Source organism: Prionailurus bengalensis, chromosome D4 (genome assembly GCF_016509475.1).
Source record: "Prionailurus bengalensis isolate Pbe53 chromosome D4, Fcat_Pben_1.1_paternal_pri, whole genome shotgun sequence".
In the NCBI taxonomy this organism is placed as follows: Eukaryota; Metazoa; Chordata; class Mammalia; order Carnivora; family Felidae; genus Prionailurus; species Prionailurus bengalensis.
Window position 1 is genome coordinate 32,085,690 of NC_057359.1, and position 16,759 is coordinate 32,102,448.

General features: G+C 36.0%; 1 protein-coding gene across 2 annotated transcripts in view; it reads left to right on the top strand.

Annotated features, from left to right (window-relative positions):
* Nucleotides 1-16,759, top strand: part of UHRF2 (ubiquitin like with PHD and ring finger domains 2) — an 82,886-nt gene that overhangs the window by 42,939 nt on the left and 23,188 nt on the right. For both annotated transcript variants that reach the window (XM_043565677.1, XM_043565678.1), the window contains exons 5-8: nucleotides 5,868-5,977; nucleotides 9,439-9,625; nucleotides 13,865-13,988; nucleotides 14,283-14,390. In XM_043565677.1, the coding sequence (XP_043421612.1) occupies nucleotides 5,868-5,977; nucleotides 9,439-9,625; nucleotides 13,865-13,988; nucleotides 14,283-14,390 (529 nt within the window). The remainder of the gene's footprint in view (nucleotides 1-5,867; nucleotides 5,978-9,438; nucleotides 9,626-13,864; nucleotides 13,989-14,282; nucleotides 14,391-16,759) is intronic.

Here is a 16,759-nt window from a genome sequence, read left to right on the forward strand (position 1 = left end):
GGGCATAGATATCTTTGGCACCCATTATTCTGCCTGTCATACCACTGAAATGTTAGTGCCTTGACTTTTGTTGGCTACTGTGTGCCAGGCCCTGTTCTAGGCATTAGTTATAATGAATATTAAGTAAATAGAGTATTTCATAGAATTGGAGATTAACGGTTTTCTTTATTTTACCATCTCAAATTAAAATATCTTGCTATTGGACCAAAGTTGGGTTCTTTAAGAGATTGAGTTTGAGTTTGCATCTACAAACCTGCATGAATCCTACCTTGTGGTTCAGTTCCTGGGATACTTTTTCTCCTTATACCCACTGATAACATTGAAATAGTCATGTTTATTTTTTTTTTTAATTTTTTTTTTCAACGTTTATTTATTTTTGGGACAGAGAGAGACCGGGCATGAACGGGGGAGGGGCAGAGACAGAGGGAGACACAGAATCGGAAACAGGCTCCAGGCTCCAAGCCATCAGCCCAGAGCCTGACGCGGGGCTCAAACTCACGGACCGCGAGATCGTGACCTGGCTGAAGTCGGACGCTTAACCGACTGCGCCACCCAGGCGCCCCGTCATGTTTATTTTTTATCTCTACCTGCTAGGTGGTTTATTTACCATTTTATCTTAAACTGTGAGAAGAGCCGTTTGGTGTCCTAGCTTTATTTGAGGGTGTTTCTCAGACATCTCATCTCAAATTTTTTTCTTTTTTATGATGTCATAAAATAGTGTGCCTTATAGTTGTCTTCCATTTAGAGTCCTAACTTTGGGAGTTCTTCTTAGACTACCCCATTGCAGGCCAGTTCTTTTTTGGTAGTACATAAAATAATGTATTTTATAATTGGTGGTTTATTAGATTCAGTTTTGGCTTCATCAGTTTTGTTCAGAGGAAATCGGTATGGTAAGCCTTCAACTGAAATGATAGATAAATGAAAAGGTGATTCTAGTTTTGAATCTGTTTTTGTGATATTTATTGTACCACCTAATGAAGTACATGGAAGGTTTCTGTTTCCAGGTAGGATGGAATAGCTGGCAGTAGATTAGCATTTTTACCTAAAACTAGAAGAGCCAGCTCAAATAACATTATCATCTGTTATGTTAATGACAGCAGAGAGGTAAGGAGAACTACCAGAGCCTATGACTCTGGAATGGGAAGAACCTTAGAAAGCAGTTGGTTTTTGTAGTTGCTTTTTGCCCTGGGAGCCCTTGCTAATAATTATGGATGTAGAGCAGATCTAGTTGAAAGCAGCTGGGGGCAGGGTGGAGACTGAGCTTTTGGCAGATGTTGGGGATGTTTCACGCATATGGCCTGTTTTCCTCACATGACTTTTGCTAAATACTGGGGTTTTGCTGGGCAGGAGGCTAAAAATGTAAGTAAAAAGCACAGTGGAGTTTTCAGTAGTCTTCGAAGGCAAACAGATTTTGTGATCACTGGGTGAAATGGTCCCACAGAGTATACAAAAGGCTCTTAGTTGAAAACTGGATGGCTAAGACAAATATGTAGACTACATTTTGTAAACAGGCCTTGCCTCAGCATAGTTGCTGAATAAAATGTTAAATCACCAGAGTATCTTCCCAGCACGAGGAAGATTGGTCTGAAGCCTCCTCTAATGTTTTATACTTATATTGTTGAATATTTTTGTTTGGTTTGATAACATCTTTATCTCGGCTTCATTTTTTATAATATGTTTTCATTAGAACTGTATTTCTAAGTTGAGAAATTTTTTGTCTGTGTTTTCGGATGCTGTTCCATTATGTTCTAGCTTACATTGTTTCTGATGAAACTTGGCTCATATTCCTTTTGTTTTTATCTTTAGTTTTCAGCAGCATTATTGCAATATGCGATTGTATTTTCTTTATATTTATCTTGCCATAGAACCAAAAGTATGCTACCAAAAGATAGGGCCACATAATCAAAAACCAGAAGAAAAATCAATAATAAAAATGGACTCATAGGTGATACTGATAATTCAGGTTATCAAATAGGATTTTAGAATAATTATGATTAATATGCTCAAGAAAATGAAGATGGAGAATTTCAACTGAGAATTGGAATCTATAAAAAAATCAGTGGGAATCTATAAGATAATTACTCTAGAACTGAAAAATACAGTATCTGAAACTAAGACTTCATTAGATTGGCTTAATAGCAGAAGATAGGAGTAGTGATAGGCAAGTCAGTGAAAAATATCAAAACTGAAACATGGAAAAAAATTATGAGAAACAACACAGAAAAGACTGTCGGACACATGGGACCTGGCAAAATGTATGCATTACATCTATTTGTTGTTCCCAAAGAAGAGAAGGGTGAAAACAATATTTGAAATAATAACTAGAATTTCCAGAAATGGGAGAAGATAGTCCAAATTGAAGCCCTGTGAACCCTAACCCGGATAAATACAAAGAACACACTGTGGCATATTGCAATAATGCTGCTGAAAACTAAAGATAAAAACGAATATGAGCTGAGTTTTCATCAGAAACCGATGTAAGCTAGAACACAATGGAACAACATATGAGAACACTGATAAAAAATGTTAGAAATACATTTCTAATGAAAATAGATTACAAAAATGAAGCAAGATAAAGATGTTATCAAACCAAACCTAAGAATCCAAACCCTTTTGCACTGCTGGTGGGAATGCAAAATGGTGCAGCCGTTCTGGAAAACAGATGGAGGTTCCTCAAAAAATTAAAAATAGAACTACTCTACGACCCAGCAATCGCACTACTATGTATTTATCCAAAGGATACAGGTGTGCTGTTTCAGAGGAGCACATGCCACCCCAAGGTTTATAGCAGCGCTGTCAACAATAGCCAAAATATGAAAAGAGTACAAATGTCCATTGACAGATGAATGGATAAAGAAGATGTGGTACATATTACTCAGCAATCAAAAAGAATGAAATCTTGCCATTTGCAACAACATGGATGGAACTAGAGTATATTATCCTAAGTGAAATTAGTCAGAGAAAGACAAATATCATACGACTTTATGCATATGAGGACTTCAAGATACAAAACAGATGAACATAGGGGAAGGGAAGCAAAAATAATATAAAAACAGGGAGGGGGACAAAACATAAAAGATTCTTAAATACAGAGAACAAACTGAGGGTTGCTGGAGGGGTTGTGGGTGGGGGGATGGGCTAAATGACAAGGGGCATTAAGGAGACACTTGTTGGGATGAGCACTGGGTGTTATATATAGTGGATGAATCATTGGATTCTACTCCTGAAATCATTATTGCACTATATGCTAACTAACTTGAATGTAAATTTTAAAATAAATTTAAAAAAAAATCCTAGGAAAAAAAAAAGACATTAAAAAAAAAACAAAACCGGGACGCCTGGGTGGCGCAGTCGGTTAAGTGTCCGACTTCAGCCAGGTCACGATCTTGCGGTCCGTGAGTTCGAGCCCCGCGTCAGGCTCTGGGCTGATGGCTCAGAGCCTGGAGCCTGTTTCCGATTCTGTGTCTCCCTCTGTCTCTGCCCCTCCCCCGTTCATGCTCTGTCTCTCTCTGTCCCAAAAATAAATAAAACGTTGAAAAAAAAAATTAAAAAAAAAAAAACCCTAAGAATCCAATACCAACATACTACACTAAAAGAAATACTAAAGAGACATGAAATACAGGAAAGAAAAAACATAGGAAGGTTAACTGTATGAGTAAGTTCAAATAAACTATTCACAACACACAATAATAGTGAAGTTTAAAATATGTGTAAAATAAAATGCATGACAACCACAAAAGATGGAAGTTGGTAAATGAAGCTATGAAATTCTTATATGATCAGAGAAGTAGTGAGAACTTAAAAGTAGATTGATTTTTACCTGGTATGTTCTCTAAGAGCCACCACATTAAAGAAATATTTTAATACATAATTAAATATTAAAATATTAACAAATAGGGTAAAATGGAATAATTATTAGAATAATTCAAAAGAAAGCAATCAAGAAGAGTAAAAGAAACAAAAAGGTAGAGAAAATAGAGAACATATAGTAAAATGGTAGAAACAAACCCAGGTATGTCAGCCATTATATTAACTATATGTGAGCTAAATATTAAAGTTCAACAGGAGATAAAAACAAAACCCATATGCTGCTTATAAGAAAGACTCCTTAAATATGAAGTCACACAAGTTGAAATTACAAGGATAGATGAAATTCTAGAAAGATGACAACAGCATAGATTTTTAATCTCCCTAGATATTCTTATACAAACATAGAACAACTAAAATATCTAACCCGAAAGTCATGGGCAACATTTATAACCATTCAGGGAATTGTGGTATCCCCTACAAACACCAAAATAGCTGGTAGGATAAATAACTGATAGCTATGAGACCTGTGTGGTATCAGCAGCCGTACAAGAGGTAGGAGAAGGTAACTATAGCATATGTGATGAACCCAAGCACACTGAAATAATAAACTAGTTCAGCAAGCTGTTTTGAGAATAACAGTTATGGTGTTCATCTTTCAAAATAACCTGCAGTGATTCCTGCTTCCTGGTATACCACTTCCAAGAACTATTAACAGTTTTACCAAAAAATGAACTGGATTTGATTAAGCATTTCTAAATGCAAGGGTTGGCCATTGTTTTGTGCAAAGGGCCAGATGGTAGCTTTAACCTTTGGCGGCCAAGTGGTCTCCACCATCACAACTATTCTGCCACTATAGTATGAAATGAACTATAGAGAATGCATAAATGAGTAGTTTTTCCAGTAGAACTTTATTTATAAAAATAGGCAGCAGACTAGGGTTTTTTGACCTCTACTCTGGATCCAACTATTAACTTACTAGAGATACAAATGATGGGGAAAAAACCTATTTAAACTACACTTTGGGAATGCACATATCAAAATCAAGTCTGCGGGGAAACTCTATAGGACAAATGATAGCAGTTCTTCAACAAATTGTAAACAAGAAAAAGATTGCATGGAAATTGATAGGTTAGAATCTTTAAAGCACAGGTAGAACTATATATATCATATGCTTAGGCAGATAGGTGATAAGACTAAGAAAATTAAGGTAAATAAAACTCTTGAAAGGGAATAATGAGATTGGGAGGGAGCATGTCAAGTGCTTCTGAGGTAAACAGTTCTATTTCCTGTCATGATTGATGACTGCAAGAATGTATACCTTATAATTGGCTATACTACACATTTGTCTATGCAGTTTTCTGCATTTGTGAATATTTGACATTAACAGTTTTAAAAGGTGAACGAATAGAAAAAGTTACCAAGCAAATTGTAACCAAAAAAAGTACACTTTTGATATAGAATGCGTTACAGAGATACAGAGCCATTTTATGACAGTTTAAGAATCCTAAATCTCTGTGTACCCAATAACAAAACTTCAAAAATATAAACCAAAGTTGACATGTTAAAAGGAGAAATCCACATATAAATCCATAGTCACAGCCAGAAAGTTTGAAGAAGCTTATGCAAACAGGTATAAACTGTGTCTATGAGGAGTATGGCTTGGTATCTGAAGGACTTTTCTTTTTAATAAGAGGTCAACTTTTTACCCAGAAACTTACTGTATTTACTGGAAATATATTTAAATCTTTTATTTTGATTGATAGAGTATCATTTTATCTAGTATTTAATTTATAAGAAAACTGTCTTGTTCCTAGATAATCTAGGTGAAGTCTATAAATTTTTTTCCTAATATTACACTAAAGTTACACTTAATTTTGAATAGTAACTAGTCACTATTTGACTTTTCCTGCCATTGGAAAGCTCAAAGTGATTGGAATAGCTATAGTCCCAATTTGTAAATAGACAAAGTTCAGTGGGTTTCCTAAATGACTCTTAATTATTTGTATATGATTTAGATTTTGCTGGCAGAAGTTAACTTTTCTTCTTTTTTTAAACAGGGGTTCTGAAGGAAAATTAAATGACTGCCAGATAAGATTCGTAAATGAAATCTTTAAGATCGAGAAACCTGGAGCACATCCCCTCTCACTGGCAGATGGAAAGTTTTTAAGTATGAATTTTTCTTATGGATTTAGATTACATATACTGTACTTGATTGGTATTTTAACCACCCAGGGAATAACTTTCGAGAAAGTATAAAGCTGCTGCAGATCATACAAATTTATTTTCATGACCATAGTTTTGATCTAAGATCCTTTCTGGTTTAGTGAATTTTTCTCAAATGATAAGATTTGTTTTTAAAAAAACAAAATTTTTTTCTCACCTTGGCATTTTATTGCCATTTTCTTGTTTCGTTTATTATAAATCTGTCCAAATAACATTTCAGTAATTTTGTGGCTACCTAGATTGATTTTTAATAATGAGACTTATTTTCATATGAGTAGAGCCTGACAGTAATGATGGTTAAACTTTGAATTTCTGGGAGGTAATAAATGAGGTTTAAATAATCATGAGAATATTAGGACGTAGCCCTACCTTTTCACTGTGCATATTGTATTTGCTTAATATCATACAGCTGGTTGGTAACAAAGGTAGGGCAAGATTTTAGGTCTTTTAATTCATGATTGAATTGCTATCTTTCCAAATAGATTACTGTTTCATACTTTCTTAATTCTGAATTTTTTTGTGGGAAGCAATTTATTGGCTTTATGCCACATGTCAATGTCTAGTATTTTTTGTTTGTTTTTTAAGATTTAAGTAATCTCTACACCTAACGTGGGGCTCAAACTTACAACCCTGAGATCAAGAGTTGAATGCTGTATCTACTGAGCCAGGTGCCCCCAATTTCTAGTATATTTTAGAAAAATAAAGTTTTTAGGCAGACTAAAACGTTCTGCCTAACCTCTTCTTACCACAATTGTGCAAGATTACAGCAAGACAAGACCTTTAACAGATCAGTAAATAGACTTTCATGTTACCAGTCTAAGCCATTCTCATTTTTTGAGACTGCAATGTTGATGTATCTAGATTTGAATTAAGAACCTTTAGCAGTACTCTGTCAGGCTCTGTGCTGACAGCTGGAGCTGCTTCAGATTCTGTCTCTCCCTCTCTGGCCCCTCCCTTGCTCATGGTCTGTCTGTCTGTCTGTCTGTCTCTCAAAAATAAATACACATAAATTTTTTTTTTTTTTTAAAGAACCTTTAGGTGTACTCTGTAAGAGTACTTGTGTGGTTATATCCTAGGATTACAGGTAACTTGAGTAATTTGAGTAAACCTCTTTAATATAACTTAGTCATTCTCAATAAAACAGTGCAAAACCAAGATAGATAAGGTTTTTGTCATCTTTCTATTCTCAGTACCTCTGCATGTATTCTGTTCCCTCTCATTCTCCATATATCTCTTCTCTGCCTAATACTACTCACATTATAGCTACAACTTGTATGTGAAGAAATCATTTCAGAGCCACAGCCAGACTGCCACTGATCATATCACTCTTCATACCAAAAATCTAAGCATGCCAAAGGCATGTTTTTAGGTCTGTCATGCATCCATTATTTGTATGTTGTCATAGTTCCCTTAGTGAAAGTAAAACAAAATTGTAATCTGCCATTCATTAGCAACAATAGAGTCGAAATCGACTCTTGATTTCAGCTCAGATCATGATTCACGGGGTCGTGAGATTGAGCCCCATATTGTGAAGCCTGTTTAAGATTCATTCTCTCTCCCTCCCTCCCTCTTTCTCTTTCCCTCTCTCTCTCCCCTTCCCTCCCTCCCTCCCTCCCTTCCTCCACTTCCTTCACTTGTACTCTCTCTCTCTCAAAAATAAAATAAAATAAAATAAAATAAAATAAAATAAGGCAGTCACCAGTTAGAAAGATAGTGCTGAAATCAGTGCCTTTTCTCTTCCCCCTCTCTTATTTTTCAGATATGGCTTCCCATTTCCCTTATATTGCTAGATCAGTTCTGATATGGTAAATTTCCTCACAAATATGTTGTGTACATTTGTCAGAAATTCAAAATATAAAACTATTAATTTAAAAATAGAACTCCCAAGAAGTAATCAGTCAAACTATGTATATCATCCTAGACCTCTTCCTCTATCTACATAATTCATCTGCAAAATTCTGCAGTGGGTGCCTGGGTGGCTCAGGTCGTGATCTCACAGGTTCGTGAATTTAAGCCCTGCATCAAGCTGGCTGCTCTCAGCATGGAACTTGCTTTCAGATCCTCTGTCCTCTCTCTTCTGCCCTCACTTGTGTTTTCTCTCTCTCTCTCTCTCTCTCTCTCTCTCTCTCTCTCTCTCTCTCAAAGATTAATAAACATTAAAAAAAAATTCTGTAGTCCTTTTTGAATTTTATATAAATTTACCTTAGTTTTCATAAAATCTTCCCAACCATTTCTCTTGACATTTTAATTTTTGGTATTGTGAACATAAAGATTTTTTAGTATATATACTGTATATTTTAAAATTTCAAGGGAACAGTTGGGTAGAAGGTGTTTGGATTTTAGTAGGTTGCCAGAGTTCTGAACCAATTGACAAATAAGATAAAAAATCAACTGGGTTAGAAATGCTATTTCTAGGGGTGCCTGGGTGTTTTAGTCGGTTAAACGTCCAACTCTTGATTTTGACTCAGGTTATGATCTCAACATTTGTAACATCAGCTCTACGCTGACTATGGAGCCTGCTTGGGATTCTCTCTCCCTCTCCCTCTGCCCTTCCCTGGCTCATGCGTGCATGTGCTCTCTTTCTCAAATAAATTTTAAAGACAAATAAAGAAATGCTATTTCTATTATGTTAAAAAGTATGTTGGGGGCATAACTTGAACGAGAACCAGAATGGGCTTGCTAACTCTTAACAGCCCTCCCCTTCCTACTTTAGCATATTCAAGGAAAGGTTTGGGTCTGCAGAGTACATGGTATTTAATAGTTCCACTTATTAAGTAGTTAGATCCAAATGACTTTAACAGAATATAGTATTCCCTTGACATTTATTTTTTTATTATGAATATCATTGTCAAATTGGCTTACATACAACATCCAGTGCACATCCCAACAAGTGTCCTTCTCCATGCCCATCACCCATTTTCCCCTCTCCCCTACTCCCCCACCCCATCCACCCTCAGTTTGTTCTCTGTATTTAAGAGTCTCTTGTGGTTTGCCTCCCTCCCTCTCTGTTTGTAACTATTTTTTCCCCTCCCCTTCCCTCATGGTCTTTCCTTGAAAGTTAAAGATACCTTATGATGCCCTGGTGAGTTCACTGTATTGCCCCTGGACATTTGGGGAACTTCCAGCTAGCCAGTACAAATTTTTAAGGCAAAAGTATACATTATCCCCATGGTTGCAGGTAGTGATGCCTGCTGTGCCTGTGCTTTATCCCTGTAATTTTGGTAAGTATAGAATGAAGCTCAGGCATTTATTCTTAAAGTCCCACACTTGATTATTCTTTGTGATTTTTTTCTGTTCATTAAGAAAAGCTGTATGCTATCTATTTTCATGCATTTTTCTTTATAAGATTCATAGATAATAAAAATTATTTTAAGACTGAGCTTGTTATAATTTTGTTCTTACTAGGGAAAAATGATCCTGAGTGTGATATTTGTGGTGGAGATCCAAGTAAGAAGTGCCGTTCTTGCTCCTGTCATATATGTGGTGGGAAACAGGAACCCAACATGCAGCTTCTGTGTGATGAATGTAACATGGCCTATCATATTTACTGCCTGAATCCACCTTTGGATAAGGTCCCTGAAGAGGAATACTGGTATGATTATCAGGGTTTTTTTGTTTTTACTGTGTTAAGAATTGAATGTGAAATATGTATTTAAACCACAAAAAGATTTCTTAAGATATGTAATGTGTATTAAAGCACTTAAAATTTTATAGCCAGTGGTTTATTGGCATTGATAACTTTGATTATTATCACAGTTTGTGAACCAGTCTCTAGCTGTTTTTAATCCTTGCAGTCCTTCCTCTAATATGGAGTCTGTGTTCTTTCAAAAATGCAAATCTGATTGTGTTAATTCCTTTGCTTCTCAGGTTTTATGTTGCCGTGCAAGGCCTTGCACAATATTTTTTTAGTTGATTTCTCCAGGTGCATTTCTTACCATTTTCCTCTTCGTTTTCCCAAATACTCTACAGTCTAGCCAGATTAAATATCTTTCAGCTCCTTAAGTAAGTCCAGTTCTTTCTCTCCTCTGGGTTTTTATACTTGACACATTTTCTCTTTGAAACCTATTCGTGTTTGCTTAACTTTAGGATATTTATCCTTCAGGTTTTCACTTAACTGTGATTCCATCTGGGAAGCCTTTTTGGGTGGCCTCTCTATCCCTCAGCTATTTTAGATGTGCCTGTTATAGTACTTAATAGTTATTTAAGTGCTTAATATATGCTAGATGCTAACAAAGTGTTTTACATGGATTATTGTATTTAATCCTATGAGGTTAATAAGTGGAACCAGGCACTAAGGTTAAATATACCAGCCAAAATCTCTGCTAAGTAGTCTTAGCTACAAAACAAAATCATTAGAAAAGAGACTGGGAAGAACATGCTCAAAGTAATAATGAACTTTTTCATGTCATAATAAGTTTTTTCTTCCTAAGCTTTGGACTGTTGCTGGCGTGGAGGGTTAAGTTAAGGAATGACATACTCAGAAGTACGGGCATTCCTCAGCGATAGTACAGGTTCCAGAACAGTCTGGTAAAGTAAATATCACAATAAGGCAAGTCAGATGAGCTTTTTTGTTTCTCAGTGCATATAAAATTTATGTTTACACATGATGCTGTAGCCTATTAAGTGTGCAAAATACTTTATTGCTAAAAATGCTAGCCATCATCTGAGTTTTCAGCAGGTCTTAATCACTGATCACAGATCACCCTGACAACATAATAATATTGAAAAAGTTTGAAATATTGTGAGAATTACCCAAATGTGACACAGACAGAAAGTGAGCAAATGCTATTGGAAAAATCACACCAATAGACTTGCTCGATGCGGTGTTGCCACAAAGCTTCAGTTTGTAAAAAATAAACAAAAAACCACACAGTATCTGCAAAGTGCAATAAAATGAAGTGTGCTTGTACTAACATTACAATTGGGTAGCTGGTGTTACTGTAAAGAATAGATTGTTTTCTTCCCTTTGGCCTATCCCCATCTGTTGGGAAGGTTGTTACTGTATTACCACAGAGGCTGTAAGGGTGGGTGGAGGGAAGGGATGTAACTTCTTCCTTTCACCCCCTTCCTCTGCCTTGCGTGGTCACAGCCTGAATTTTACCATCTGTAAACATATTTCCTCTAAAATCTCATATATTTTTCTTCCCTTTTGTTTCTGTGGACAGTATGTTCCTGCTTCTCTAAAATGTGAACCCTTCTGTCTGCTCTCACAGTTCCGTATCCCTTTGCCTTTTCAGGAACTTCATTCCTACGGTGAATTCCTCTCCCAGATTGCCATTGCTGGGTTATTCTCAGTATCCTATAATCTGTTCAATCACACACACCCTTCCCTTGATCCCATTTCTTTGCTTCCTTTATGGCAAAGCTTCTCAAGAACTGTCTGCATTGGTAATTTCCATTTCCTCTCCACCTGTTCATACTTCAGCTCTCCAATTGGACTTGCCTTCTCACAACTCCACTATATTTGTTTAAGTTAGGCTCACAGACACATTCTGTGTTGCCAAATCCATTGGTCCTGTCTAAGCCCTCTCTTACTTATACTTATCAGCTCTCTGTCTTTATAGATTTTATGATACCATATGACCTAATTTTCATCCTACTCCACTGGCCTTTCCTTCTTAATCTCTTGTTGGTTTTCTCATATCTACCAGATTTTGGAGTTTTCCAGAGCATTATTCACTTGCTTTTTGTTCTTCATGCTTGCTCCCTAGATGACCTCATCCTATCATGAGACTTTAAATATGAAGCTAATGGTTCTAAATTTTTGATAGCTTCATAGCTAATCTTCCCTGGGCCCTGTATTCCTGTATTCATTCAATTGCTTACTTGACAAGTATCACAAAAGTATTCCAGCTGGAGATCTTGATTTCCATAAACATACCCCCTAAAACCTTCCTCCTCCCTTAGTCCTCAGTAAATACTACAGTCATCCTGTCTACTTGCTCAGGCTTAAAAGCTAAACTTCATCTTTGATTCTCTCTTTGCCCTCCTTACATAGTCCACATCCAATTATACATGAGCAGATCTTGTCAGTCCTGCATAATCTTTCTCCACTCTCACCCTTCAGTCCAAACCAACAACTCTTCCCTGAACTGTATAATAAACACCCAACTTGTGTCCTTGCTTTCACAATGCTTACCAGGTGTCCTTTCTCCCATAGCAGTAGAATGATCTTACTAAGTCCGAATCTGTTCAAAGCCCCCTAGTGTCTTCCTTTTGCACTTAGAATAAAACTAAGCCCAATGCCATCAATGACCTGACCCCTGCCTGTTCTATAACCTCATTGCTTATCTCTGTGCAGTTCAGAGTTGACCTAAACTTCAGCTTCCCAACCTTCATGTTTTTCAAGGCATACCACTCCTTCTTATGCCTCGGGACTTTTATACTTAATGTCTTTTTGCCTGGAATGCCTTCCCTGGCTTCTTCTCATAGGAGACCAACTGACTCCTTTGGTCTCAGCTGGAATATCACTTCAGAAACTACTCTATCTAAAGATACGTGCCATGTTTAATCATTCTTAACATCCACATAACCCTGATGTATTTCCTTTATAGAACTTGTCACTTCCTGAAATTGTTTCATTATATGTACTAGTTTTCCTTAACTACTCTGTACAAACATTTTGATCACATTTATCCCCAGTATCAAAATAGTGCCTGACATAGGAGGTTCTGAGCAAACCTGATGAAGGAATGAAGGTTTGACCATCTTTTCTATGTCTCCAAATCATTTCACCTCTGAACTCATTTTCTCATCAGAAATAGTACCTGCTTTGCCCCTAAGATCTCTGATAAAATTAGTTTTAAAAGTTAGCACATCAGGTAAAATTAATTTTGGGAAACCTCCTGATTTCTCAGTTAGAAGGGATTCTACTTGGTATTATCTGTTGACTTCTACATTTTAATTTTTGCCTTGATTTTGCATCTGTATATCACAACTTAACTGATTTTCTCAGAATCAGTGACTGACTTACATTTTTCTTTCCTGTAGTACTAAACAAGATATCTCATAATTAGGTAATTAGAATTAACTGGTGGGTATCGGTGTCTTTTTTTCACTATAGACCATATGGATAATTATGAAATGGAAAGTATAGGCACATTTAAGATTAATTAATGCAGGGAGAGGCCAGTTGATCTTTGTTAGGGTATTCCTCAAGTTTCCATTTCTTGCTGACATAGGAATAGCCCCATCTGATTCTATAGACATATTTATTTATACTTTGCTTTTTAGAAATGATTTAAGGTAGCTTATAATGATATATAAGTTATAGTAGGGTAACCAACTACAAATAGGCTAAAGAAAAAACAAGTATAGGGAATTAAAAAGAGCTAGGGATAAGGCTAATTAACATAAACAAGCATCCTTGAATCCTCTGTATTTGCTGTGATAGACTATACGTTTTGACTTGGAGAGTTCTAATAACTAATTTAGATGGGAAGAGGTATCAGTTGTATAGTTGAACTGTCTAGGATCATCTATTCTTGCTACTTTTGTTTTAATAATAGGAACTTCAAATGAGTAAATTCCATTCTCCAGGTTAGTGATAAGATCAGAGCGCATGCTGCCATTTGAATTGGACAGCTCTGGCTTTTGAACTGAATTTGAGATTCTGTGATATTATAATCTTTCACATTCTTTAAAGGAATGATAAGGGTTTTTTTTCTGCTACCTTAACCATATAAATATTTTGAAAAGTTTAATACTAAAATGCCAGCTGAACATCTATATTATACACCAAGTATTACATCTTAAAACATTTTCTGACCTAGAAAGGCCATTCTGTTACTGGCTTTAATATGGTATATTAAAATTCCTTTCTCTTTTAAAGGTATTGCCCTTCCTGTAAAACTGATTCCAGTGAAGTTGTAAAGGCTGGTGAAAGACTCAAGATGAGTAAAAAGAAAGCAAAGATGCCATCAGCTAGTACTGAAAGCCGGAGAGACTGGGGCAGGGTAAGGAAGAAAGTCATCTTTCCTTCTTAGCTATAATGTTTTAACTGTAATGCAAGTTATAACTGTTTGATACCAACAGTAGTAGTGACATAAATTACATTTGCCGTATCAGAAATATTAAATAATTTTATTGTTTATTTGCTATAACTTAATTATGTGTTAATTAAATCATATAAATTATGTATTAATTATGCAATTAGGTTTCTGTTTTGTTCTCATTTTATTTGACTTTAAGATTTGGCTTTAAGGGTTGACATAACCAATTTGTCAAACAATTTGTTCTATAACTTGTAGGGGATGGCCTGTGTTGGTCGCACTAGAGAATGTACTATTGTTCCTTCTAATCATTATGGACCTATTCCTGGGATTCCTGTTGGGTCAACATGGAGATTTAGAGTTCAGGTATGTTTTAAATTGACTTTGTTGAAAGGGTAAAGTTGTAAAAAATTGTAGCAGTGTCAGTATCTATTGATTATAAGTGGGCTAATCTAGGTTGTATCGCATGGCATTCAGTTGTTACAATGAAAGATTCTCTATAGGATGGGTAGACTCTTCCACATAGTTTAACAGGTCCATACATCATGGAATTAGGCATCAGCTGTGCTTTTTTAAATCATTTTTACTGTTTTCTAGATATGATAGTTAACATTATTAAACTTTCTAGAGAATTTTTCTTGCTGAGAATTTAATATTTGAAATATTAGGGGTTTCTTTCTTTAAAATTTGTGGTAAGTTCTCATTTAATGTTATTGAAGTCCAAGAAAGCTCATTCCGGGTGTTTTGTTTGTTAGCTTATCCTCCGGAATGAATGTTAAGTTGTTGGTCAAAGGAAGTGCCAGGTGATCCAATGATAAAATCACTTGTCACATCTTTTCCTGTTGTATTCATTTCTAATTTCTTTATTATAAAGGTAATTTTATCATTATAGAGATTTTAAAAGTTTTTTGTCCTCATTTTCTGTTTCTCAGGCACCACCACTTTGAAGTTTTAGCTGTTTCTTCTAGATTTACCTCCTTATTTCTAAGTAGCATGTTTATACTGCTTTTGTCTTTGTATTTTAGTTTTATTAACTTCTTTCTATGGTTGATGAGCATTAAGTTTAACACACTGTGTGTCTTCCCATGTTTGCAATGGTTATATTACAATTTTGGCTAAATACATATGCATGTTGTATAGTATGACTCAAATCTTTAAATACACTAAAAAATACTACAAATAAATACAATATAATATAAACACAATAAAAAGTACACTTAGCATATTTTTAATTGCCTTGGGTTTTTGTTTGCTTCATTCTTTTTTTATATACCTGTTACTAATTCATTCGCAAACTTTAAAAGCCCCCATTAATACTGTCTCAGATGCGTTTGCAGTTGTTAGCCTGAGCAGTTAGAAGAATGGATTTGCCATTTAGGAAGTGGGGAAGAATCAGAAGAGATTTATTGTCATCAGGATTGATGAGGTTGAGAATCAGGTGGTCCCATCTTCTGAAGTACCTGGTGTTTTCAAGGCTTACACTCAGGTTCTGAGGCTTTTATTAGCTTCTCACTGGCTTCTAATGTGTGTCTTTCCCTGCCCCACTCTGCACCGTCCAGGGAATTTGAGGAACGCAAAGTAACGCTGTTTTAGTGAGCCAAAATTGAAGATCTATGGGGAGAAGCAGTAGGCCATTGAAGTAGTAGAATAGCATGATTAAACTGACGAATTGGGTAGCATGTTTGGGTAACATTGAGTAGTTTTGGTTCAAACATTTGCTCTATGAAGGAGAAGCTGGAGAAGATAAGAGTTAAGGCTGGGAACATGCAGAAGAATGAAACTGGACCACTTTCTTACACCACACACAAACATAAATTAAAAATGGATGAAAGATCTAAATGTGAGACAGGAAACCATCAAAATCCTAGAAGAGAAAACAGGCAGCAACCTCTTTGACCTCAGCCATAGCAACTTCTTACTTGACATGTCTCCGGAGGCAAGGGAAATAAAAGCAAAAAATGAACTGTTGAGACCTCATCAAGATAAAAAGCTTCTACACAGCAAGGGACACAGTCAACAAAAGTAAAAGGCAAGCAACAGAATGGGAGAAGATAGTTTTAAATGACACATCAGTTAAAGGGTTAGTATCCAAAATCTATAAAGAACTTACCAAACTCAGGACCCAAAAAAGAAATTATCCAGTGAAGAAATGGGCAGAAGACATGAATAGACCCTTTTCCAAAGAAGACATCCAGGTGGCCAACAGACACATGAAAGATGCTCAACATCACTCATCATGAGGGAAATACAAACCAAAACCACATTGAGATACCACCTCATACCAGTTAGAGTGGCTAAATTTAACAACTCAGACAGCAACAGATGTTGGCAAGGATATAGAGAAAGGGGAACTTTCTTGCTCTGTTGGTCGGAATGCAAACTGGTACAGTCACTCTGGAAAACAGTGTGGAGGTTCCTCAAAAAATTAAAAATAGAAGTACCCTGCGACTCAGCAGTAGCTCTACTAGCAATTTATCCTGAGGGTACAAGAGTGCTGATTCATAAGGGCACACGTACCCCAATGTTTATAACAGTGCTATCAACAATAGCCAAATTATGGAAAGAGCCCAAATCAACTGATGAATGGATTAAGAAGATGTGTATGTATGTGTGTGTGTATATATATACACACACACACACACACACACACACACACAATAGAATACTACTCAGCAATTTAAAAGAATGAAATCTTGCCATTTGCAACAATATGGATGGAACTGGAGGGTATTATG